The sequence below is a fragment of the Drosophila navojoa genome, chromosome 4 (assembly GCF_054131105.1).
Source record: "Drosophila navojoa isolate 15081-1374.11 chromosome 4, UAZ_NAV_1.0, whole genome shotgun sequence".
Taxonomy (NCBI): domain Eukaryota; kingdom Metazoa; phylum Arthropoda; class Insecta; order Diptera; family Drosophilidae; genus Drosophila; species Drosophila navojoa.
The window spans coordinates 8,007,278-8,031,228 of NC_142892.1; the positions used below are offsets into that span (position 1 = coordinate 8,007,278).

A 23,951-nucleotide genomic window follows, 5' to 3' on the forward strand; every position below is an offset into this window, starting at 1 on the left:
TAATAGCCCCCCGTCTGCGATCAGACAAACAATTAAAATTGACGGCACTTTTAAGCGTTCGCCCAGCGCTCGGCCCCCTTCCGCCCAGAGGGGTCTGCAGGGCTGCCCCAACAATGGCAGCCATTGTTCAATTGGGCGTAAATGTGTTGTTGTTGTTGTTGTTCTCGCACAGCACGTGCTAACCCTTTGGCTATTGCCGCTGCTGCTCCTGCTGCTACTGTTGCCTATGGCTCAAACAAGTCGACGATTTGCCAGCTGCCTGGACACGTCAATTAGTTGCCGGCCAGTTTGTCGCTGCTGGCCAACACACAAAGTGCTTTGTTATTTGCGGCGGATTATTACAGCTTAGGCAGCGATTAAAATGTGTGCATGGTATATCCAATCAATTTATATGTAAGCCGATCAAATAAATTAGCTCTAAACAACAGTTGCTCCTCGACACTTAATAGCAAGTTACTCCAGAGGACTTCCGACTCGTTCCTTAAGCTTTAAAGCCTTTATGCAGCTTTGCACTTGGCTTACAACGTTGTGAAGCTTGACAAAGCTTTCAGGCAAGCTTGTTCTCTTTAGCCGAAACAACATCCCAGCAAAGCTTTAGCAAAGCTGTTATACTTGACGAGCATAAAGCTGTGCATTCCCTTTTCCTGCGAAGCTTTAAAGCTCTGTCTCCGTTTTGCACTTCAAAGTTTACTTTATGCATTTGTTAACTAAAACGGGAGTCAATAAAACTTCAGCTTTTTGTAATTTTATGAATTTTATTTAATCGTAATAAACAATGCAAATCCAAAGCATTAAAATGTAAACTTTATACTTAACATACGCTTCAAATAACGAGCTATTGACCATAATTGCTATTTTTGCCATTGGCACATACATATGTGTATGTGTATGTATATATATGTATGTATACGTATGCAAAAACCCTCAATCATATCTAATGCTGCATTCCATGAGAATTGTAAATATATGCACTTCATAGAATAATGCAATATTCGCTTCCAAACTTTAAATAAATTTTATGGGTGTACGAGTTAACGCGTTTTGATCAGTTTAGATATCAATTGGTATATAGTTAGTTATTAGGTATATTTGTATGTATATAAGTATTAGTATATAAGTATTCTTGTGTATATAATATAATGTTAATTAATTTGGTCATTGTTTCATATATGGAAATTGTTAATTCCTTTACTCATAATACTTTTTAGTTAAATTTTAAATTGTTGCTGTTGCTTAGGTTAGATTGAAACTCGAATTTAATACGCATAAATTCGGTTTAACGCTATACGTGTATATGTATATGTATATGTATATGTATTTGTATATGTATATGTATGTATGTGGCTTAGTATAATATATACTCATATGTAGTCATTGTATATGATTATGTATTGGCATAGAGCATAGTAGCTTTAAGTAGTATTCTCTTGTTTTAGGTCTGGTCTAGTCTGGTCTGGTTGCTCGGTGTACACGTTTTACAATAGTGTTTAATTGGACCCTTTAGGTCTTGTATTGGGCATAGATGTGTGGCATTGGTGCATGGGAGTTCCGTAAAGTGAGGGAAAAAAAACCTTTGGCTTAATATCAACAACAATCAACAATAACAATTAAATAAGCTAACTCTCAGCTCATCCCAATTCATTCAAATTCAACTTTGGTTATTAAATCTTAAACCGAATCGCATAACAATTACCAATTCCATGTATGTCCTATCATTATTGTCGCCTGCATTTGTGTGTGTGTGTGTGTGTGTGTGTGTGTGAGTGCATCAATTCAAAATATGTGCTGATACGAATACAAAGAAATACAAAAATGTAAATATTTGTTGCAATAGAAATAGAGTATTTGGTCTGTTTGCTTTGTTGAAATGCGAGGTGCGGAGGAAGGGTTGGAAATCGTGTTTAAATATGCGTAATATATATATATCTATATATACTCTATATTTGACTTGTTTGGCTTGCTAATATTATAATAACAATGCGAAAAATGCAAAGCTCGTATATATAATTCATTTATATATCATTTGCTTGCCTCGGCCACACACCCACATGCGAGTGTGCTCCCAGCTCGTGTGTATGTGTGTGTGCTCAAGTATTTACATTACATAACGAAATCACCCAAACGCTGCGTTTAAAATTAAGATCTCTCTATCTATCTGTCAGTTAGGCTCACTGTCTGGGGCCTCCCCTGACCACCACAGGCTGACCCTTTTCTCACTACTATCACATGGACGTCAGGAGTCACATGAGGGCGCAGCGGTTCCAGCGGGATGTGTTGCGCACGCCACCCTCGCCGCCCTCGTTGAGAGCCATCGTCTTGGAGCGCATCAGATTGAGGTCGGTGCGTATGCTGGGCCTCCGTGCATTGGGCGTGACTACGCCGCAGGCATCACTGAAACGCCGCTTGATGGATAGAGCATTCTTCTTTGTGCCGCCCACGGCCGAGCCATGCGGAGGCAGTGGCGAGGGCGCGCCAAACACGGACACGAGGCGTCTGTGCTGGTTGGGCGTCATCTCCAGGGGCAGATTGGAAACCGTAAATAGGGCATGGAACAGATCATCGATGCGATAGTTCTGCCGTGCCGAGCACTCCACGAAAGTGCAGCAGTTGTCCTGGCCAGCTATATAGCCCATTACCTCGTCCAGCTGCACGGTTCTAGATAAATAATGAAATCGAATGATGAATTGTTCAAATGAAATATTGAATAATTGATTATCAACCTACTTGAATTCACGATCGCATTTGTTGCCAGCCAGTATCATGGGTATTTTGGGGAGGCTCTTCTTCTTGAAGCCCGAGCCTGGATTCAGAGCCGCCCACTTGGTCTCGAGTATGTTCTCTCGCAGGCGCACCACCTCCTCAAAGGACTCGCGCGAATCCATGCTAAATACCAATATAAATAGATCGCCTGCAATCGAATGAAATATTTAACAGTATTTGATTTAGTTGATGCAAATTTATTGCTTTTATATTGGATCCCATATCGTGCGCGCAAACACACACACATGGGGAGTATAGTAATCTGTGTGTGCATGGGAAGGAACAAATAACTGACTTCGGCAGCTGAGCTCCAGCTGTGCCTGATTCTTATGATAATTTATAGCACATTAAATAGCGCCGGGAACTCGGCAGCTTAAGTGATGAAACGTGCGTTTGATATGATTGCGGCTAACACTCTCACACTCACACACACACACACGCATTCACATATACTGAGATAGTGATATACACACTCTCGTTTATTGAGAGACTCATACATTAAGAACAGACATTTGACTCACCCGTTAGAAATGACAAACGACGCATTGCGGGAAACGGATGATGGCCTGAAGTATCCAAAATATCCAACTGAAAGACCTCATTTCGTATGCGATACAATTTACGATGAAACTCCTCAATAGTCGGCGTATAGGCCTCCTCAAAGCGATTGCCCAGAAAACGTGCCACAATCGAGGACTTGCCAGCGCGTGACGACCTGCAAAGTGGACAGCCCTTTCAGTACAGACACCGATTCGGCCGAGTCGGCCGGCTTTGATTGTCCGAATACCCACCCAAGCATGACAAGTCTATAGCAGTTCTTGGCAGAGGGCAGGCTGTCGTCGCACAGCGAGAGTCCAGCGCCCGGGCCGTAGATGAAGTCGTCGGCCTGCTCAATGGCATCCAGATTGGAGTGGTGCTCCAGCATGTGTGCCTGATGGAGCTCAGCGGTGGTCACAATGCGGCTGCTGGTTACGCCGCCGTTGCTGCTGCTGCCCGGTGCATCCTCCAGGAACGTGACCACATGGGCTGCTCCGGCTGCTCCGGCAGACTGCGGTGGATCATCGGTGGGCGTGGATCTGTGGTTCGCACCGGCTGCGTTTGGCTGTTGATTGCTATTGGATTTATTGCGTGCCCTATTGATGCTATTACTGTTGCTGCAGCTTTTGGCTGGCTGTGCCTGTGCCTGGGCCTGTGCCTGTGGCTGTGGTGGTAGTGTCGTTGGCGTTGAGCTCTGTCCCGGCTCGTTTAGTGCGACGTCGACGTAGTTGTTGTTGTTGCTGCGCGCACAGAACCAATTTTTGCAGCGATACATTTCGTCTGTGTCATTTCCGCCGCTTTAATGGACAACGGCGTGGCCTCGCTGCTGCATACGCCGTTCGCTTATTACGCATACGCCGCGTGCAACGGGCAAAGGGCTACCTGCGCTCACTTTATTAACGTTTTGTTGCCTGCAATCACTCGCTGTATGCGATTTGCATTTTCAATCAGCCAACTTTGTCGTGATGCACATTTACATATAAAGCTGTGCTTCCGATTGCTCAATCTGCTAGCAAAAAAAAGGTAACAGAACAGCGCTTGGTTTATCCTTGTTTAGCTGCAAAGAGTAATGCATACATTTAACACGCAAACACTTAAAAATGAAATGCGCTACGCGAATTGCATAAAGAATGACAGAGGATGGATGCCCTCCATTTGAGCTGCCCTACGGGTAGCACTGGCCAAAGCTGCCACCCAATTGGGTAATTGCATAGACACGGCGGGCTATTCCACTCGAGTAAACCACATAAAAATGGCGCATACAAATTTCAAATTGACTGCACTGGCTCTGGCCATTAAAAGGGCTTGGCGTGGCCCTCAGCCAAGCACCATTTGGCTTCAATAATGACCATCTTGCAACAAATCTAATTAACTTTGTTTTGGCTCGCTACGTGTTCAGGATACTCCAGCAGCAGCAGCAGCAGCCACAGCAGCAGCGACGCTGGCGTTGATTCGAATGCAGGCGGAACAACAAGGCAATGGACGGTATCAAACCGGAAAGTACCGACCGTAATCGAGTGCAGCAAGTGCCTTGGCTCAAATTTCGCCCATTAGAGCGAGTGCCCAGCTTCTGTTCACATTTTTTTTTGCTCCTCCTCTCTGTTTCTGTTTTCTTTTTTTAATACCAGCGCCACTTTTCAAAGGAATTCGGTTGGAAAATATGCAAGAACAAGAACTCGCCACATAATGAGTACATAAGTATGTGTATGTGTGTGTGTGTGTGTGTGTGGGTGCGAGTGGGCGTGCGCTCAGTAACTCGTTCATACAGCAACGCCCAACGACCTTGCCCGAACCCACTCTATTGTTGCCTGCTTCCATGAAGCTGGCATTTCGCTGTGGCTCTTGGGTGCAGAAAATGCCATTTAAAGAACTACTTGAAACGATATCATAATTGAATTCGGCTTGCCACGGCCCCTGCTCGCAGCCATTCTCATGTGAATTTGGTAAGAAAATACGCAAATTACTAAGGGCCGAGAGGAGCACAAGTAAACGCCTGAAGACAATGGAGACATTTGAAAGCAACGCACACACACACACATACACACACACAAAGCCAACGAATTCAGCAATGTGCGAGAAAAGACAAACAACTTAAACATTTTTACAACTGTCAAATACCACGCACTCGGAATGGGTGGCTGACTCGGGAAGATGAATTCAAAAGAAACGCTCGCAGGCCATTGAAATTAATATAATTTAATGTGGCACGAGATTTTTGTCTACAAAAACAACTGAATTATTTATATTTCATTTCATTTCACATCTCAACCTTTGCGAGTCGGCTAGTGTATTGAATAATTAATTAGTTCTGCTCAACTGTTGCTCTACAATCACATTTGCTATTCCCTTACTGTCAATCCACATACTGCTGATTTACGCTTACATGCAATCTAATTAGTTTCCTCTTTACGTGCACCATGAAACATCAAATCCATCAGCTCTACCTGCAGGGTATGAAAAAAAAAAAAAAAACAATCAAGTAAATGACGGCGCACTTCAAGCTTTGCACCTGGCTAAAAGCTGCTAAGAGCAGGGCACACTATGCTGTAATTCATTTCAAGGCATTGACAGCGTAAATTAGAGCCGAGCTCCATATATAAAGACTGGCTTTACATAAAACTGTAGCCTAACTATCTTTAGTTCAGCTCCAATGCTACTGAAACGATTTGGAATTCAAGTTCAGCTGGGCTAAATATGGCTTGGATTTGCCTCTACTATGAGTATTTGTTTTACAGACAAGTCACTAACTAACTGTATTGTTGCATACTTTTAGCTGTAGTTTACAGTTTATAAATTAACAGAGCGCTACGAGCTCAACAGCTTTTGCGCTTTATCCCTGATGAGTTTCAAATAATGCATGAGACCAGAGCCAAATGCGGACAATTACTTAGCCGGCATTAGACAAGTTAGGTCTCCAAATAACGATTGATGTGTTCCGAGTGCACACAAATTATTCAAAGTTCCCACTAGCACTTAAACTGTGTATGTGTGTGAGTGAGTGTGTGTGTGTGTGTGTGTGTGTGTGTGTGTGTGTGTGTGTGTGTGTTTGTGTCCCAGTCAAACATTGCTGGCGACGCCTCTGGTTGTGCCACATGGCTGCCAGCTTGCAATGTGCTCAGCAATTTTTCATATATGTATGCTTACAATACGTGCATATAAATGCGCAAGGTGTCACGCCCAACCAGAACCGAAACTGTGATCCAGATCCAGAGCCAGAGCTAGAGCCAGAGCCAGAGCAAGTTGTCATGTGCCAAGTCGAACTAGCAAATGCAATCGACACCTAATCTGGCGCGTACATCTGCGTTTTATGTGCGGAGCGTGGCGAATAGCAACGCCAATTGAGCGGCTGCCTGGGAGAGGAGGCGGGCCGGCTAGCTCGTGAGCATCCCAATGCTAGTCAAAATGAATATGAGCATGTTGTGCGGTTTTAAGCTACACAGATAAGCCACGGGAAAGAGCGAATGCTCGCTCGCTTGCTCACTAGCTCTGAAACCGCAAACAAACAGCTAGCATCAATTACAGGCCAAACAGTGAGCGAGATAATCGATGAGAGCGACTATTCGAGTATATTTGCTGGGGTTATCAATGAGCAGTATCAGGCGAGTACCTGCAGCACCGAAAGGGCCTCAGTTGCGCATTGACAAGCCGAGAATTAGAACGCCAATTTATTAAGTTCCCTGGCAAAGTATACAATGTCAACGACTCGAGCGAATGTCGCCGCTACCCATGGCGACAGAGGCCAACAACAACAGCAGCAGCAGCAGCAGCAGCAACAACAACGAGTCATTCGAGAAAAGCACGGCAAATGCCGTATTGGAAAGCTGGTGAGCACAGCTGGCATTGTCGTAGCTCTGCTGCTGGTCGTGGGAGCCATCTATATGCATGTAATGCAAAAACATCGCCTTGGTCGCCTAAATATTCAGCTGGCGGCAGCTGGGAACGACGACGGCGACGGCGACGGCGAGGTGGAGCTGCCCTTTGAAGTGGTCACTGTGCCAGCCGCGGGTAAGTTGAGCCGCACTGCTAATTGGGAATCATTGGCGAAATAGCTGCAATCGCTACAATATGTCAAGGTTCAAGGCTCCCTTGGCTCCAGCCACATCTAACAATCACGAGTGAAACTAATTGATGTTAACCAAGCAGTATAGGACATCGTATATTAATTGAATCGAATGGTAAAAACACATGAAAATTCTTGACTTCGTCGGCACTGGGCATAGAAAACTATGGCGGTGCCCCGGAAGCTAGTTCACTAAAATTTGAGGCCGAAAGATTGAACCACTATGGATAATTAATTGTATAGCATCTCATTCGTCTTTATTTGCTCACGGATTTCAGCTGCGTTGGGCACGACGCTGCTTAGCGCCGACTGTCTGGAGTGCATCGCGATGACGGCCACAGCAAAGAGGCCGGCGATGTGCCACTCAACTCCATGCAGTATCTACCGGATCTCCAGGCCGTATTGGCAGGATGCGACGCGGGAGGCGACGTACAGTGGTCCAGAGGGTAAAGCGAACTCATTGAAGGAACAGCTGCAATGCTTGCTTTGCTTGACTTTCGACTAACCCAACTGAACACCATTCCAGATTATGAGATTTGTGTATCAAATCCAGACTGTGCCACGGAAACTGTGCTAAGCTTCATTGGTTCTTATGCCAGGGATTGCGACGGCGATGTCGTGATCCGGTGTCGAGATCACATAATGCTGCACCAACTGGGACCCACTGGCTGTATGATGGGCACGCTGCCGCCATTGTCCCACAACCGCATGACTGAATGTCTGAGAGTGAAAGAGCTTGAATAGAGACGCCTCATTGTTTGCTCAGAGCGCGAGCATATGTAAATCATGGCTTTTATTGATTGTAGCAGCGGGCGGGTTACCAGTAGTACCAGTAAAAGGTTGGCAAAAACAGAGCTAGAAAATCGTGGAACAATAGCAGCGCACAGAACTTGTCATCATGGAGGCTGGACCTCACCTCGCCCTTGCCCAGTATTGCTTGCTCATGATATGCGATAATCTGCAAGTGGCAAGTGCATGGTGAGTGGGTGTGGCATGGTAGTGTGTTGGGGAAAATGGGCAAGTGGAAAAATGGGTCGATTGTTGTGGTCATCACAAGGCAAATGCAACAATGACTTACGGGTATCACCAAGCAAAGTTGGCCGAGGATGAACAAGTAAAACGGCCAGCGGACGACGAGGACAACGGTAAACATGATGCAATACACGCAGAATACAAACACACAGAGGCTATACAAAAACAATAGGGTTCCATAATTCGTGAGGTCAAACTGCGGGAGTGAGCGACATTAGAGTCAAATGCAGTCAGCATACTGTGTTGGCTCTCCTTCGACTTACCGGCAGAAATATTACCACTATGAAGACCACAGCCATGACTACGAGGACGACAACAAAGCCAATCAGCATTAGAAGGTACTCGCTTCGTACAGCCAACAGACTGACAGCCAAGACCTGCGCCTCGACTATTACGAAAGTAACCAGCCAATTTGCGAAGACCCGGTGCCGTAGCTGTGGGCTGACTGCGAAGACCAGGAAGAAGAGCAGGCCCATGAAGAACAGCACTATCATGGCCGACTCGTTGCTCAAGATCACTTCGTCGTTTAAATGCCTGTTGACGGAATAGAGATTGCTGCAGTTGTAATCATTTGTGGGGGGGTAGAGCGGAAATACTACCTTGTTATTGCAAGTATGCAAAGCCATTGGAGAAAGGCCAGTACAGTGTAGACGATGAATTGAATAAAAACCTGATAGACAAAGTATCGTCGGTCCTCGGGATCCTCGATCCTATCCTTTCGAATGGACCCGAATTTGGGGCGAAAGTCGGTCATGATTACAAAGAATTTTGTATTGTTTGCTTTGAGAGTATTTTAAAACTAATGTAAATAGTATCAGTCACAAATGATAAGAATACATAAACCCGGAGCCTGCTTCGATAACACAAATTAGAAGCAAGCAAACGCAGCAAATTAGGACAATACAATTTAGAAGTCCTACATAATTGAACTTTGCAAACTTTTCAATCTAGCTACATCGCGAACAAATTGAACGTCGCAAGTGTGTGATAATTAAAAGTTTACGGAGCACTTGCAAGATGGGCGCCACCCAGCCCCCCTCCCCGGCCATCCAAACCCCTTGCCAAAGTTTTGTGGCAACTTTTTAAACAAACAGCACACGACCCCAAACTTGGACATCATTGGACTTGCAACGCTTTGCAATAGCTTAATTTCAGCTCACCAATCTTAACTCCTTAAATGGAGATCTTCGGTTGAGTAAACAGCAAATGCTGCAATTTGCTCAGCAAGGAATTTGCTGAAAAAATACAATAAATTAAAAATATATTTCTTTGGTGCTTCTACCCAGATCTTCTCTTAGTTTTCACTAAAAAGAAAACAAGAGATAATGAAAAATACTTTCGATTTTTTTACGAACGAGAACTTTTCACTCTTCACTGCCAAAGACTCTGTTAAAGAGTACAAAAATAAAGTAAAATAAAAATCACAATTCAGAGTAAATTTTATTGATTCATCTACAAATTTATTTCCAATCTAGAAACCTAGAAAGTGCTTTAATGTTTAAACTTTAAAGCGAAATTTATTATTTTACTGTAAATTATGTTCGCCTCTTGCTCTGATAAACGACTGTTTGGCTGTTGCGTGCTCCTGGGAGAGAGTGTAATTTATACTACCACCGGGCGTATGCGAGCACAGATGAGTTTTGCATTCGAGAAGTCGTTCAGGAGTCGGCCGTTGCTTTAATTCAATATTGGCATGTGTCCTTTGCCTGTGGCCAGCGAGCAGTTGATACTAGGAAATGCGCTGTTCGCGTTCCGTCGCTCTGATTGCCGTCAACGTAATCATTCCATCGCATGACAAGTGAATATTACTTCATTCATTCAATCAAGTGCCCAAGTGGCCCACAAAGCCAGCAGAAATCTATATTAAACTGTTGTTGGCCCTTGGGGTGGGTCGACGCGCTGCATATTCAATTCAATGGAGCAATTGTAACAAATTAACTAATTGCAGATGCCTATCGAGTGCTGCAAACAAATTCAAGTGTTGCCTGATTATTTGACTGACTGACTGACTGACTGACTGAAAGCAATTGGAAAATATGTCGCGTGGACATCCCTGGTTTCTCACGTATGCAATTCGAGTGGCCCTCGTCGGAAGGTGTTGGCCAGCATCAAATCCCGCAGATTGACGCCAGAGAAAACGCGCCCGACGCTCAAATTGATTGCTTTATGGCAGTCAGTGTAGTGTAAAATAACTGGAATGCAGCGCAACTTGTGAAAGGAATTTGCTCGTTTCTTTTTGCCAGCTGCTCGATTTCGTGCGCACTTTTTTGCTGCCTCCACTCCTGACCCTACTCCTACTCCTGCTGCTGCCCCTACTCCTGCTGCTGCCCCTACTCCTGCTGCTGCTGCTGCTGCGAACTTTCACTGAATTTACAGTGAAAACTTTGCATGCAGTGCATGCAGTGCTTGTTGCCTCCCCTCACGCACCTCGCCTACCCTCTCATGCATTTTTTCTACTTTACTTTACCGTTTTCTTTTCATTTTGTTTTTCTTTTTGGCAATTTCGTTTGCACGAAGAGGCCAATGAAAATGTGAAAAATTTATCATACTTTTGCTTGGCTTACTAACAGGATTCACTATATGAAATTCGCATGGCATTTGGCGCGCACAAAGGGTCAAAGGGTATGCAGGCATTAAAAATATATATATTTAGTAAGCTGACAGCTTACTAATACCCTGTACCATTGACGCAGCCAGGCAGGCTGAGCACTCATTTATTAATAATTACATGGTGTCACTCGAGAGGTGTACGCCCGCTGGGTACAGGGTATAGAAGGGGTTGCCATAGATCGCCGGCAATCAGCAGGCGTGCCACATAATTAAGTGCACATCAGAGATTAGCCACAAAACGGGCGCAACGCTCCAGCAAAGGGAGCTCCATCGGCCGCAGGACATAAATCCGGAGCACTGTCCGTTGCTTTTATGCGCATATTTAAATACGCATCAAGCAATGGGAAGCTGACACGAGACTAGAACGACGAAGCGGCTACAGCAACAATGTCAAGCGCGACGGACGGCAAAGACAAAGACGACTTTAATGTCTCTGTTATGGCAATGGCCGCCAGCTGAATGCTCAAAGCTGAGGCGCTTCATTAATTTTATAGTCGTCAGGGAGGCCGCGATGCGCCAGGAGCCAGGAGCCAAGAGCCAAGTGGTGGAGTCTGAGGGCGGCTGTGTGGTTTTTCGCTGTGCGCCTGGGTTAGCTTTGAACCTGTGAGGCTGCTTGAACAAAAGTTTTGATTGTCTAGCCACGCACTAATACACACTCGCACGCTATTCACATGCAAGTGGCCATGTGTGGTACGTGTGTGCGTGTGTGTGTGTGGGCTGCCAACTCAAGCGGTTAAACGTGAAACTTTTTTAATTAGAGTTGTGGCGGGCAACGCATGCCACGCTGGCGCATTGTGTAAACAATTTTCGTAATCTTGGGCGCATAGTTTGGACGCGTCCTGGATTGCTTCCTGGCTGCCTGACACGGCATTTGGCTTCATGCTGCAGCCGAGGCCAATACAAATATCGAGGCTGAAATGCTCATCAAATTGGCAACAGTCGCCCGTAGCTTCTATGTATATTCGTGCGAAATAAAATTCACGAGTCTTTGTAATAAAAACGCCACAGCGTAGCTGGCGCGCGCTACAAAGGACCACAAAGGAGGAGCGCCACGCAGCACCAGCAACCAGGACAACAGGCAGAACAACCGATGAGCCGCTGAGCCGAGCAGCTGTCACCACTTGGCAATGACAATGGCACCCTCGAGAGCAGCGCACATAAATTCGAGGCATCCTTTGTGCAGCGCTAAATTCACAACAGTTTGCATTCATTTAATTTGGCTATTATCAAAAATAAAAAGGCTTTGCGCTTGATTGAAGTTTCTAAGGCTGCCTTAGCCCAGGGCTTACCGTGGCACAAAATTATGCAAAATAACGAAAAGCCTTATAATATAATATACTAGACCTTACTATGTGGAATTCATAAACTAACCAAAGACCACGAGCTGCACACGATTCTATCCAAGCAAAGCAAACTAGAATCACAACAAGTAAGAAAGCTCTAGTCGAGACTGCTCGACTACGAGATCCCCTGAACCCTACAAGCAACTGATATTTCAAAAATAATTAGGAAACACACACGCACACACACACGCATACATACAAATACACGCACACACACACGCATACAAACAAACACACGCATACACACACTCGCATATACAGGAGATTGCGCTTGGGTTGCGCTGCAGTGTTGGCAATATAATGAAAACTTATTTGTTGAATAATTTAATTTCTAGACGTACGATCGTAACGAAACTTTCAGAACGTAATCATAATGTTAAAATGTATGTGTATACCGAAGCACAAGTCTCTAGTATTTGATATACGACTTTTACAAAGATTAGGGTGAGGGGGTGGATTTGGGGGTGGGGGGTAAATTTTAACAAAAACCGAAATTGTATGACATGCGTCTTAATATACATTTTAAATTTGGAGACTGTAGCTTGAAAGATGTAGGAGATATAATTATTTAAGTGATCTTCGATAAGGTTTTTTATCGATAAAAAAATATCGGAATGAGTTATCGCTTTTTAGTGATAAACTCGATCTGCGCGTGATATATACGGACATTTTAAAAAAAGTTGAAGTCTCTAGCTCTTATATCTTCGGAAATCGACGCGTTCATACATACGGACGGACGGACGGACGGACGGACGGACGGACGGACGGACAGACAGACGGACAGGGCCAAATCGACTCAGTTTGTCGTCCTGATCAAGAATATATATACTTTGTGGGGTCTGCCACGCCTCCTTCTGCCTGTTACATACTTTTAACAAAACCATTATACCCTGATTTCCCATTTTCAATGGGTTCAGGGTATAATTATTATTATTATTATTATTGAAGTTTGTTCGTGGAAACTTTTCAATTCAATTCGACAGCAGAGCAGAAGAAATTGAAAGTGGGCTAGGTATATGTGGGAAGTGCTTCGCATTAATCCATAACAAAAATCAAACTTAGCAGCAACATTAGATTAAGCTGCGACTGCTTGACAAGCCAAGTCCGAGAAAGTTATGTGCGTTTAAAGTTTGATGTGGCCATTCGGGCTAAGAGCACGAGCTTTTCGGCTTAGGCTCCGTGCTAATCCAATTTGTTGGCGCTGTAAGAGCATAATGCAGCTCGTAAATTGTGTTGTGTTGTTGTTGCTCCAGCTCCAACTTAATTATCGAATGGCAGACTCTCATGTGCGGAAAATGTTGCGTCTTTGCAGTGGGGCGCAAATGCTTTTCGCACCAACATAAAACGTCCGCAGCAGCTGCAAATATCCGCAGGATGCGTTGGCTGTCAATGTGATTATGTCAACGCAATCAGGCAATGATGCTCTCATCTGCCCAGCCCACTTCCCTGTTGTTTCTAGCAATTCCAGCTGCTGCTGGCATTCGCCGCTGCGAAATGCTGTTACTGTGTATAATATCTATATCTATATACATATATATGTGTATATATTAAAGTAAAGCCATATCGTTACAAATCGCTCGCTTGTTTGCGTATCAATGAAGAAATAGCCTTTATTGCATACTTTCCCGCATGAGCATTACGCACGCACACACACAAAAACAGACACGCACACACACACACACACACACACACACACAGACGAAACGCGATGACAAACAATTTCCGTGCTTTTCGCCTTGTGGCTTCCGTTTATATATATATATAGATATATTTTTTTATTTAAGTTTTTTTTGGTTGCGCTGTAAGCTTCAGCCACTGTTTGTTCGCTTTTTGTATTTCGGTCAGGTCACATTTATGTTGATATTGCACGAGTATACATTAATTATGGCTATTTGCTCGGCGACTGGCCCCCGCCAATTATGTGCACGAAATGGCTTATTATTGGTCCATATATATGCTTACATATCAACAGGGGGCGCGTGGCGAAATCAGCTACCAAATGGCTCTCAGAGGCCACTTTCGGCTGGCCCTCAAACGCACCGTCAACACCCGGAGAGAAATTTTTGGTAAACAAAAATAGGCTCTGTTTACACGGCGAAGAGCCTTAACATTTGTTGCTGTCAACCCTATAGAGCCCCGGATGATGGATGTTATTATAATGTCTATCTGGCCAAGCAGTCGCTTAACTTGAATTCGTCTAACTACCGTGCAGAAAGAGAGAGAGAGAGAGAGAGAGGGAAAGGGCAGCCGCTAGCGCCGCCCAATTGCATTCAGACAGCGGTCAACCGAAAAAAGTTGGTCAGTTTACAAGCTGCTTAAAAATTAAAAACAATTTAATGAAAATGTGTACCAATTATACAGGAAACAAGTAAGAAAGCTCTAGTCGAGACTGCTCGACTACGAGATCCCCTGAACCCTACAAGCAACTGATATTTCAATAATAATTAGCACCCACACACGCACTCATGCAAACAAATACACGCACACACACACACACACACATATACAGGCGATTGCGCTTGGGCTGCGCTGCAGTGTTGGCAATATTAGGAGAACTTATTTGTTGAATAATTTAATTTCTAGACGTACGATCGTAATTAAATTTTCAGAACGTATTCATATTGTTTAAATGTATGTGTATACCGAAGCACAAGTCTCTAGTATTTGATATACGACTTTTACAAAGATTAGGGTGAGGGGGTGGATTTGGGGGTGGGGGTAAATTTTAACAAAAACCGAAATTGTATGACATGCGTCTTAATATACATTTTAAATTTGGAGACTGTAGCTTGAAAGATGTAGGAGATATAATTATTTAAGTGATATTCGATAAGGTTTTTTATCGATAAAAAAGTATCGGAATGAGTTATCGTTTTTTAGTGATAAACTCGATATCCGCGTGATATATACGGACATTTTAAAAAAAAGTTGAAGTCTCTAGCTCTTATATCTTCGGAAATCGACGCGTTCATACATACGGACGGACGGACGGACGGACGGACGGACGGACGGACAGACAGACGGACAGGGCCAAATCGACTCAGCTTGTCGCCCTGATCAAGAATATATATACTTTGTGGGGTCTGCCACGCCTCCTTCTGCCTGTTACATACTTTTAACAAAACCATTATACCCTGATTTCCCATTTTCAATGGGTTCAGGGTATAAAAATAAAAGAAACTAGCATCAAGCACCGCAGAGCTCTGCTCTCTGTATGGCTTTTGTCTTGGCAAAAAGTAGTTTTATTTTGTAATTACACTAATTGCTCCCGCACCACAGTCAGGGTGAATATTATGATGCGATAATTTACTTCGCGGTATATTTTGTGCAACTGTTGCTAACCTTCATGAAAGACGGCGCGGAGAGCAGCGTATTATTTTCTAAGAATTATGTTATTAGTTTAACGTTTCTGGCTAATAAGCTTGGCTTTTACTTTAGCCAAAAACCTTTTGTATAAGCTGTAAATTTGAGAATAAACTACAGTAATTATTGAGTTAGTTAACAGTTTAAGCTGATTTCCTTTAACCAAAGACGAAAATAGGAACGGCTCTCTGAGTCCCCTTCGAATTGCCAAGTATTTTCGCTCTTTATTCCCTCATTCTTGACTTGCTCGTGTTTTTTACAGTTATTTTGGGTCAGGCCAGGGGAAACATAAACATTCCTGCGTGCGTCTTAAAGCGCGACAGGACATGCTGTCCCTGTATTAGAAAAGCCACTTTGCGGCCACCGAGCCACCGAACCACAGGGGTCCCACTGAGCCGGCTGGCACTTTAAAGCCTTACCTTGGGCTTAGCTTACAAATATGAGCACAATACGATACAATACAATAATCATTGGAATCACAGCAAAGATTCATAACAATGTACAAACAGACACACAAACCGATTGACTGACACTCACTCACACACACACACACACTTCGCACATGACAAACTTGCAGTTGTTGCTCGCTGAGTGGGTGTGCGAAAAATCAAATGGTTAACGGCGGCAACACATGTCAACAAATCACAACAGGCAGCAAAACAATGAGCAGAATGAGAGGACGGCGCTTTCGTAATGATCGACTAGATGCCACCCTCTACCAGCGGAGGGCTGAAGGCTGCTATGGTTTTTGGGTTGGAAGAGCTTCTATTCAAATTAAAATCAATCTCAAATGATAAAATATTTACAGTCCCCCCCTTATAAAATTCTTTCAATTTGCTTTCCCACAACAGCAGCTCATGGCAAAAGATGATTTATTATGAGCAATTGCTCATATCAATGCGGGAGCGACGCATTTAAATTTTCAGTACAGGGCATAAAACAGCAACAGCTGCAAAGAAGTCTCCACAATGGAGCCAAACATTTTGTGAAATGCTGAAAAAGATTTTTATTCCTTTTTCATTTATTTTATTTTCATCTTTCTTTTTTTAAAGACAGCACACGCCCTGGCAGTAGGCGGATTTCTATGAAAGCAGAGTCCCTACAAAGTCGCTAAAAGATGTGTGAAAGGCGGTGAAAAGGCGGCGAAAAGGAGAGCCGTAGGTGGAAACAAAGGATTGCGATGGCGTTAAAGGTTAAGCTACGTATAAAATTACATCGGTCGATGGCACAGCTGCTACCGTTGATATTTGGCTGTCTCTATGATGCGGATTTGCGCGGGTGGGTGGCATTTGATTTGTGGTGATGAAATATCAGAGGCGGAACATCAAAAGCTCTGCCCTCGCTCATATTCAATTAGCAGACAGAAACTCAAAATGCTTGCTAATTTATTAATGGCTAATGTCACATTTTTGATGCTTTCAAATGACATTGAAAAATTATCTATAATATATGTATGTGTATGCATGTGTGTGGATGTGTGTGTGTGTGGAGTGTGTATGAGTGGATGTTGCTTAATGGTCTGGCCCCCAACAAGTGGGGAACTGTGACATAAAACAATTTAGATAAGCAGAGTGTGTGCAGGGCACAGAACGCGTCTAATACTTGAACACATATTTACATACTCGTTCAAAAGCGTACGAGTTTCCCTTTTAGCTCTGCTGTGCAGTCGTGTGTTTGTTTTTTCCACTGATTTCGCAGAGCAAGCTTTATTTTCTCTTACTTTTCGCTTTTTTTAGCAACTTAATCAGTTAAATATTACGGGCTTTTAACATTGACAAACTTGCTTTTTTGGCTCCAACTTCAGTTTTTACTTGGGGGCAAGTTACACGAATGGAGGGAGGGTCGCAGTGGTCGCTGCTGGAAGTCCAAGTGCCTCGATTAAAGTTCAACTATAAAAGTGAGCGAAATGTAAGAGACAAAAGCCACAGTGTTCTGCACTCAAGAGTTGGGCCATAAAATATTGAGTGTTTAAGTGGGTAACCCAATGCTTGGGGTTTTTATAGGCCAAGTGGACGAGGGCTGGTCACGACACATACAAGGATAAAAAAAAAAAACAAACAGAACAAAATACAAAAACAGTATAAAATAAAATAAAAATAAGCTAAATGCTGGTAGCAAGGGAGCTGATGGTGCTGATGGTGCTGATGGTGCTGATGGTGCTGACCAGTGTCGGCAGCCAAAGGCGGCCAACAAATCAAATAATAAATAAAATAAAATAGTCCCAAATTGCATTAGGCGTTGTCACATCAGGGCGATGGGAATAATGCTGCCTATCTGTCGATAACAATGTATTCCATTATGTGAAGCACAAATTGCGGCTCACCTGTGCTGGACATCATCCAAATTGCTTGTCCTGTGCAATTATAATGTGTATTTCTTCTACGGCTGACACTTAATACATTATGCGTATCGCACAAATGCACAAACACAATACAACACGCACACTACACATACATACGCACACTAATACATAACGCTAGCCAAGTCATATTTGGGAGTCATCGGCATTTAGGCTAAACGCACGCCGAGTCACTGTACTGCTGGCCGGCTCAAAGTTTGTTTTGCTTTCGCGTAATACGCACCGAGCACGGCTTTAAGTACGCCGTCAATTCAGATTTAAATTGCCGTGAACGGCATGAAGTGTCCTAACCAGAAGCCGACGAACCCTTATCTGAAACGTATTGCAGCCATCGCACGGAAATTGCTATGAAATTCAATTGACGAAGATTTCGCGCATGCGCACCGCCCAACAGTGAGAGCGACTGCTAACTTCTGTTAACTAACAGCAGGGTTAACAGTGCGAGTTTGAGTTTGAGTTCCAGTTCAAGTTCGAGTTCGAGCTGTTGTCCTCAGTGCTTAACTTGACATGAAGTTAAGCAAACAAAACAAAAGTCAAGTCGTATTCTCTCTATCTCTCTCTCTCTCTAGCTAGCAGTCATAAAAATATCCAGCAACACACCGACCCGTATGTACACACAATTAGGAAATGCTACGAGATAGGGACCAAGTCAGGCATTCGCATGTCTTTGGCATCTCTGGCAAATAAGCTGTCGATTTTAAAATCATTTCGTATGATTATCAAATCATTTGCTGCCACCACAACTGCCCGGGCTCATGCCATCCTAGCGACGTGCTCGCTGACAAGGCTAAGACCCCGAGAGGGCTCTTTAACGAAATGCTAAGATGTTGACAATTATGAAAATAAAGCATCTACATAATAACCAAAAGCCAATGACTGTATAGGGCTCCTCGGGTGGGCTTAAATGTCGTGGCGGCCTTTGACTGCCGCCCACGGTCTGTGGTCGCCGCTGCGGCTTCACTCAAATGCCGCAAATCCCAGACTGCGCTCTTGACATTAATGGCTTGCAGGTTGCCAGATAACTGACAAGCCCTAACGGCTGGATGTGTGTAAGCCAAGCTCAAATCGCTACCCCAATAAGCAGATGCTCGTGTCAACAGAATGAGCTTTGCCCACAGAAGGACTTGATGTATTGAGCATTATATACGACATTAGAGACTCCTTATGTGACTTTTAATTCATAGTAATTATGCACAACTCTTAGATGCTATAATCTCTGAGATCAAACAAAAGACATTGGTACGATTTGATTACAAATAGGCATTAGAAGGATTTGATTTTGATAGAGATCCATATGGCACATATGCCAAGCCCTTCATTTGTGAGTTGGTTTAAGTGCGGATCAGGATATTGGAGTTTCTGCTTTCAGCTGCCACAGTTGGCTGCACTTGCAAATAACTTGCATAAAAGCGGAGAAAGCAAAAGATAATCAGATTTCATATCAATAACCAATAACCGTCCATACCAGTGAGCGAGTGAGTGATGAGGGGCGACAGTGTATGCGTGTATGCGTGTGTGTGTGTTTGTGTATGTCTTTGAACAGTGTCAATATTTATATAGTGGAATTCGCTAGACAACACACACACACACACACACAGAGACTAACACGATGTGCATTGTTCGAGGATACACAAATGTGGTTGAGATACAAAGTCAGTCAATGAACTGAACACGGTAACTGATGAATGCAACTGTTTGCTGCGAGAGCGTGTTGAATAGCCTTTGCCATGGTATACACACACACACACACACACACAGAGACACACACACACACACAGGCAGCAGCAAATACCTGTAGAGCAGACAATTGCCGTGCATACAAGCCAATATCAGGGATAAAAGACAGGCAACAAGCTCGACTTGATAGCATCACTTGACAATTGAAATGAGAAAGCAGCCCGAACACAAAGCAGCAGGCGCTACAGCCACCCCCAGGCATGACTGACTGACTGACTGACTGACGTTCGTTCTATTGGAGCTGAGCGTGTGACACTGCAATATCTCAGCAGCAGCAGCATCAGCATCAGCACGCTAGCTAAGTTGCCTGTTGGCTGCAAAGATCTCATTAGCATGCAGAGCCCGTTAAACGTTTTGCAATCGAATTAATTGCCTCGCCAGAGATGCCGATGAGTATTCATAATCTGAAACAATTTCGCATTAATTAAAAGCCAATAAAAGTGAAAATTATCAAGAGGAGAAAGAGACAACACGGCAGCAGGTAAACAGGCGCCTATTCCATTAATAACGCACCGCCCGCCGCTGCGTGGGTAGCTCGACGCGTAATGGAAACTAATGAAATGACAATTTATTGCAAAAGCAGCCGAAGCTCAACCTCAAGCTGCCCACTTGCAGCCAATTAGTCAGTCAGTCAGTCGCTGAGTTGGACAGCGGTACGGTCGGTCAGTGCTGGGGCCAAAACTCAATTAGTTTTAATTAATTGTCGCCGCAACGGTACTTGACCAGCAGATTTCCGCGCTTGTGCTGGTGCTGATTCAGATGGATTGGAGGCGCTTAGATTTAATGGGGCTAGCCGTGCTGGCCGGAACTGAGCCGGCACGCCCGCCATCATCGTAATGGCAGTGCAGTGAAAAGGCCCAAAGTCCCAGATTGTGACTGACTGAGCCTCAGATCAAGCGTGTCGGGAATGGCAGGCAAGTCACGGCTAGCTAGCTCGAGGGCCAATCAAATATTTACACATAACTACGTCTGTCCCAGCGTCGACTAACTGCTGGCGTCTCCCCATATACATATCGATTAAATTGGCTTGGGGCCACACAAGTTAGGTGTCCAGCTGTATAATTTAAGGACATTATTAGTGGGGGGCATTTAAATAGAGTCACATGTACCGACACACACACACATACCCACCCTGTAAATTTCTCGACAGGAAAGTTGCAGCACAAACTTGGCAGCCAAGCTAAGCGTTTCAGTCCGAACGGGGTCGGGACATGTAAATACCGCCCACGGGCATGGTAGACCCTCAAGTTTATGTGCGCGTTCAAGTGTGTGTGTGTGTGTGTGTGTGAACCACAACATGTGTCGTCGGGCGTGAACAAAAGTGCTCCAAAAATCACATTACCAATATGGCATCGCAGCCCAACTTGGGCTGTGGCTTCAGCATTGCCATCAACATTGGCATCAGCATCAGCATCAGCATCAGGATGTGGCCCGGGGATAATGCCTTAATGCGTCTAAACTTGCTGTAAATCACCGTGCTTTCAACTAATTTGCCGTCTCCTCGGGCCAAGCCAGGTGTTAAGGCTCCCAAAGGCGACCTTCCAATCGACCTGAGCTGCTCCCACAAAGGCTAACCAAAACTGTCAAGAATTTTCATTCAAATTCTGCTCTAATAGAGTTCTTTGGCTTGTTATGAAATAGTTTTCTCAAATTTGCAATGTTCATTTTCTATTTCGTACGACTAGTTTTGTTGAATGCCTAAAATTAAAAAAGTGCATATAAATTTGTATTATAACGTCAATAGAGTCTTTCTCGAGAGCAGGTTTTTCTATTATCGCTGCAGAAATGGGTTTTGCACAACATTCACATACAACACGCCCCGAAGCAGTCAGGGTTATTAGAATATGGAACCAGGCATCGCATTTTTAGTATAAATTAGCTTCCAATACTCCAGGATGGTACACTCAGTCGACCACCTTCAGACAGAAACCACCTAGACAGACATCAGATGTTTCGATTGGTAAGTGCCTAAGAACGAATCCCTGGATCTATTGCCATAACCATTATATGTATAATCATCAGCTGCTTATTGTGTTGGCTCTGATCGCCTGTGCGTATGCCAGACCATTGGATAAAGCCCGTGCAACCGGAAATATTACCAGCAATATCAAACCTACACCTACACTACCTACAGAACCACCCACATACCGACCCACCACAGAAAGCCCACATAAACATATAGGTCCTCCAACTCTGAAGTGTGCTACAGGTTAAATATTAATTGTTTACAAATAACGCCAATCAAAGTGTTTTATTGTAAATTGGAAATTAAATAATTGGAAAGTGAAGGTATAAAGGTTTATTAAAACCATTATTTTTATTTATTGTAAAGATGTAGATTATTAGCGGTTTAGGGTATCTCATATTTGGACATCCCATGCAAGCAGCCAGTCATATAGCATATATGTATATCGACGTACACATATCCCTGAGCCCACCAAGCGAATTGTACAATAGCGAAAAATGTCTTCAACTTATTTAAAGTAAGTAAAAAATGTGTGCACACCCACAGGCATCTATAACGCTCATATATGTACATACTTTATGTTCTCTGTGGCCTGGCCCCAAACCATTTTGAGTTGCCACCAGCAGCAGCAACAACAACAACAACAAAAGCAACACGTACACAAAGCGCGCCAATATATCGCAGCTTGGATATAATGCAATTTGTGTGTGAACTTTTTAATGTAGTTTCACACACACTCACACTTCGACATACACACACACACACACACACACACACACACGCGCAAAAGCACAAAAAATATACAAAATGATACAGATAGCCAAACAGGACGCACATGAGCTTATCAAACATAAATATTTACGTACACAAAGGACGTGGCTCCGGACGTGGACGAACGAAATGCCGACGATGCGACTAAACGCCTGTCACGAGCAGCCAACGAACACGAACTGAGCGCCGTTAAAAGGCGCGTATCCTGCATGCTGTTATGCCTAACAGCGACTGTTAAGTGGCTGTTAAATGCTAGCTACGAAGTCAATGGATATGCTCAAAAAGTTTTATCATATACGTATGTGTGTGTCTGTGTACGTATGTATGTGCGTGTGTGTGTGTAGTCCATTGTGCATTAAATATGAAAATGCGCCGGTAACAACAAAGAAAAATATTGCTCAATTTTGGAGCAACTTTTATTACAGCATCGCATAGCATAGCAGCTGTTGTGTTCACCTAAAGGTATATAGCATGTCCCCAGCAGAATGCACTTGCTCTCATATATCATTTAACATCAGCGAAGGCGAGCAATCAAATAGTAGATGCCATTCAGTAAGCGCTCGCCGCTGACTAAATGAAACAAATAACAGTAACTACATAGGGGATAGCCGATTGCCAGAGCAGCAAACACTATGTGTATATGCCAGAGTCAGTTATTGGATTTCATGGCATGTCAAATGCATTTGGTAGCATCAAGCTACTACATTGTTGAGTTGTTAAATGTAATGGCGCGCCCGATGGCTGCGGACAACAAAGCAACGCAATGACTCTTCATCGCACCGCTGGCATGGGCAGGTGTCGACTAAGCGGCATCTTCACTTCGCATCCGTCCGTCCCACTCACATGTGGCTGTCGGCTTACACTTTTTTGGTGGTGTCGGACCACTACAACTCAACTTTTTAATGGTGAGTCGTTCGGAGAGTGAGCCTTCGACTGTTGGTTCTTGGCTATTGATTTTTACTTTTAAAATAAATTGGTTTCGTTTGTCTGCGCTGCTACTTTTACTGTCGACAGGGACAGCTATCGTACTGCCCGCCTCGGTTTGGCTGGGCTCTGGGCTAGCCAAAAACTTTTCTATAGCAATTATTGCTGGAGATTATTTTTCATTTGATCGCCCTTGCACTGCATTGGCTGTCACCGCCTCCAGCCGCTGTGGCATCAGCTATTGTTATTAATATAGCCAGCGCATTTCTCGACTCAGCAACGAGAAAAATTGCATCCCAAATGAAATGTGATGGGGCTGAACGTCACAAACAGTTTTCCCATTCAAGCCTTATGTCCAGCTACTTAAAGCGTTTCCAAAATTTCATTTCAAACGAAATGCTAAAGATTACGTACGGCTCGAGTGGCCGAGTCATAAAGAGGAAGAAATAAAATGGAAAACACCCATCTGCTCTACAACCCTTTAGCTTG

At 43.9% G+C, this 23,951-nt stretch overlaps 3 protein-coding genes across 7 annotated transcripts; 1 reads left to right on the plus strand and 2 right to left on the minus strand.

The window, feature by feature from the left end:
* Nucleotides 1-735: 735 nt before the first annotated feature.
* Nucleotides 736-22,655, minus strand: LOC108652123 (GTP-binding protein Rhes). Of its 5 annotated transcripts, XM_089258910.1 has the most exons (6): nt 18,029-18,447; nt 9,550-9,624; nt 3,552-4,303; nt 3,282-3,475; nt 2,725-2,908; nt 736-2,655 (listed from the first exon to the last, which is right to left on the minus strand). In XM_089258910.1, the coding sequence occupies exons 3-6, from the start codon at nt 4,070-4,072 to the stop codon at nt 2,241-2,243; spliced, it is 1,314 nt and encodes a 437-aa protein (XP_089115036.1). In that variant the 5' UTR covers nt 4,073-4,303; nt 9,550-9,624; nt 18,029-18,447; the 3' UTR covers nt 736-2,240. The 5 variants fall into 5 exon arrangements, with proteins under 5 accessions (XP_089115036.1, XP_089115037.1, XP_017957705.1 ...); XM_089258911.1 differs by lacking the exons at nt 9,550-9,624; nt 18,029-18,447 and adding an exon at nt 22,634-22,655; XM_018102216.2 differs by lacking the exon at nt 9,550-9,624.
* Nucleotides 6,863-8,141, plus strand: LOC108652127 (uncharacterized). The gene is made up of 3 exons (XM_018102220.3): nt 6,863-7,302; nt 7,636-7,803; nt 7,884-8,141. Exons 1-3 carry the CDS (start codon nt 6,990-6,992, stop codon nt 8,099-8,101), a joined length of 699 nt encoding a protein of 232 aa, XP_017957709.1. The 5' UTR covers nt 6,863-6,989; the 3' UTR covers nt 8,102-8,141.
* On the minus strand, nt 8,136-9,226 carry LOC108652126 (uncharacterized). The gene is made up of 4 exons (XM_030383333.2): nt 8,989-9,226; nt 8,653-8,923; nt 8,436-8,585; nt 8,136-8,315 (listed from the first exon to the last, which is right to left on the minus strand). Exons 1-4 carry the CDS (start codon nt 9,141-9,143, stop codon nt 8,175-8,177), a joined length of 717 nt encoding a protein of 238 aa, XP_030239193.1. The 5' UTR covers nt 9,144-9,226; the 3' UTR covers nt 8,136-8,174.
* Nucleotides 22,656-23,951: the final 1,296 nt, after the last annotated feature.

Bases quoted from the DNA above. Each gene is read 5' to 3' on its own strand.
- LOC108652123 (XM_089258911.1), bottom strand. From the start codon at position 4,072: ATGTATCGCTGCAAAAATTGGTTCTGTGCGCGCAGCAACAACAACAAC. The intron at 2,909-3,281 runs GTGAGTCAAATG...ATTCGATTGCAG, and splicing joins TCGTTTGTCATTTCTAACGG to GCGATCTATTTATATTGGTA. The intron at 2,656-2,724 runs GTAGGTTGATAA...TTATTTATCTAG, and splicing joins AAATGCGATCGTGAATTCAA to AACCGTGCAGCTGGACGAGG.
- LOC108652127 (XM_018102220.3), top strand. From the start codon at position 6,990: ATGTCAACGACTCGAGCGAATGTCGCCGCTACCCATGGCGACAGAGGC. The intron at 7,303-7,635 runs GTAAGTTGAGCC...CACGGATTTCAG, and splicing joins GGTCACTGTGCCAGCCGCGG to CTGCGTTGGGCACGACGCTG. The intron at 7,804-7,883 runs GTAAAGCGAACT...ACACCATTCCAG, and splicing joins GACGTACAGTGGTCCAGAGG to ATTATGAGATTTGTGTATCA.
- LOC108652126 (XM_030383333.2), bottom strand. From the start codon at position 9,143: ATGACCGACTTTCGCCCCAAATTCGGGTCCATTCGAAAGGATAGGATC. The intron at 8,586-8,652 runs GTAAGTCGAAGG...TCACTCCCGCAG, and splicing joins TAGTGGTAATATTTCTGCCG to TTTGACCTCACGAATTATGG. The intron at 8,316-8,435 runs GTAAGTCATTGT...TGCCACTTGCAG, and splicing joins AACTTTGCTTGGTGATACCC to ATTATCGCATATCATGAGCA.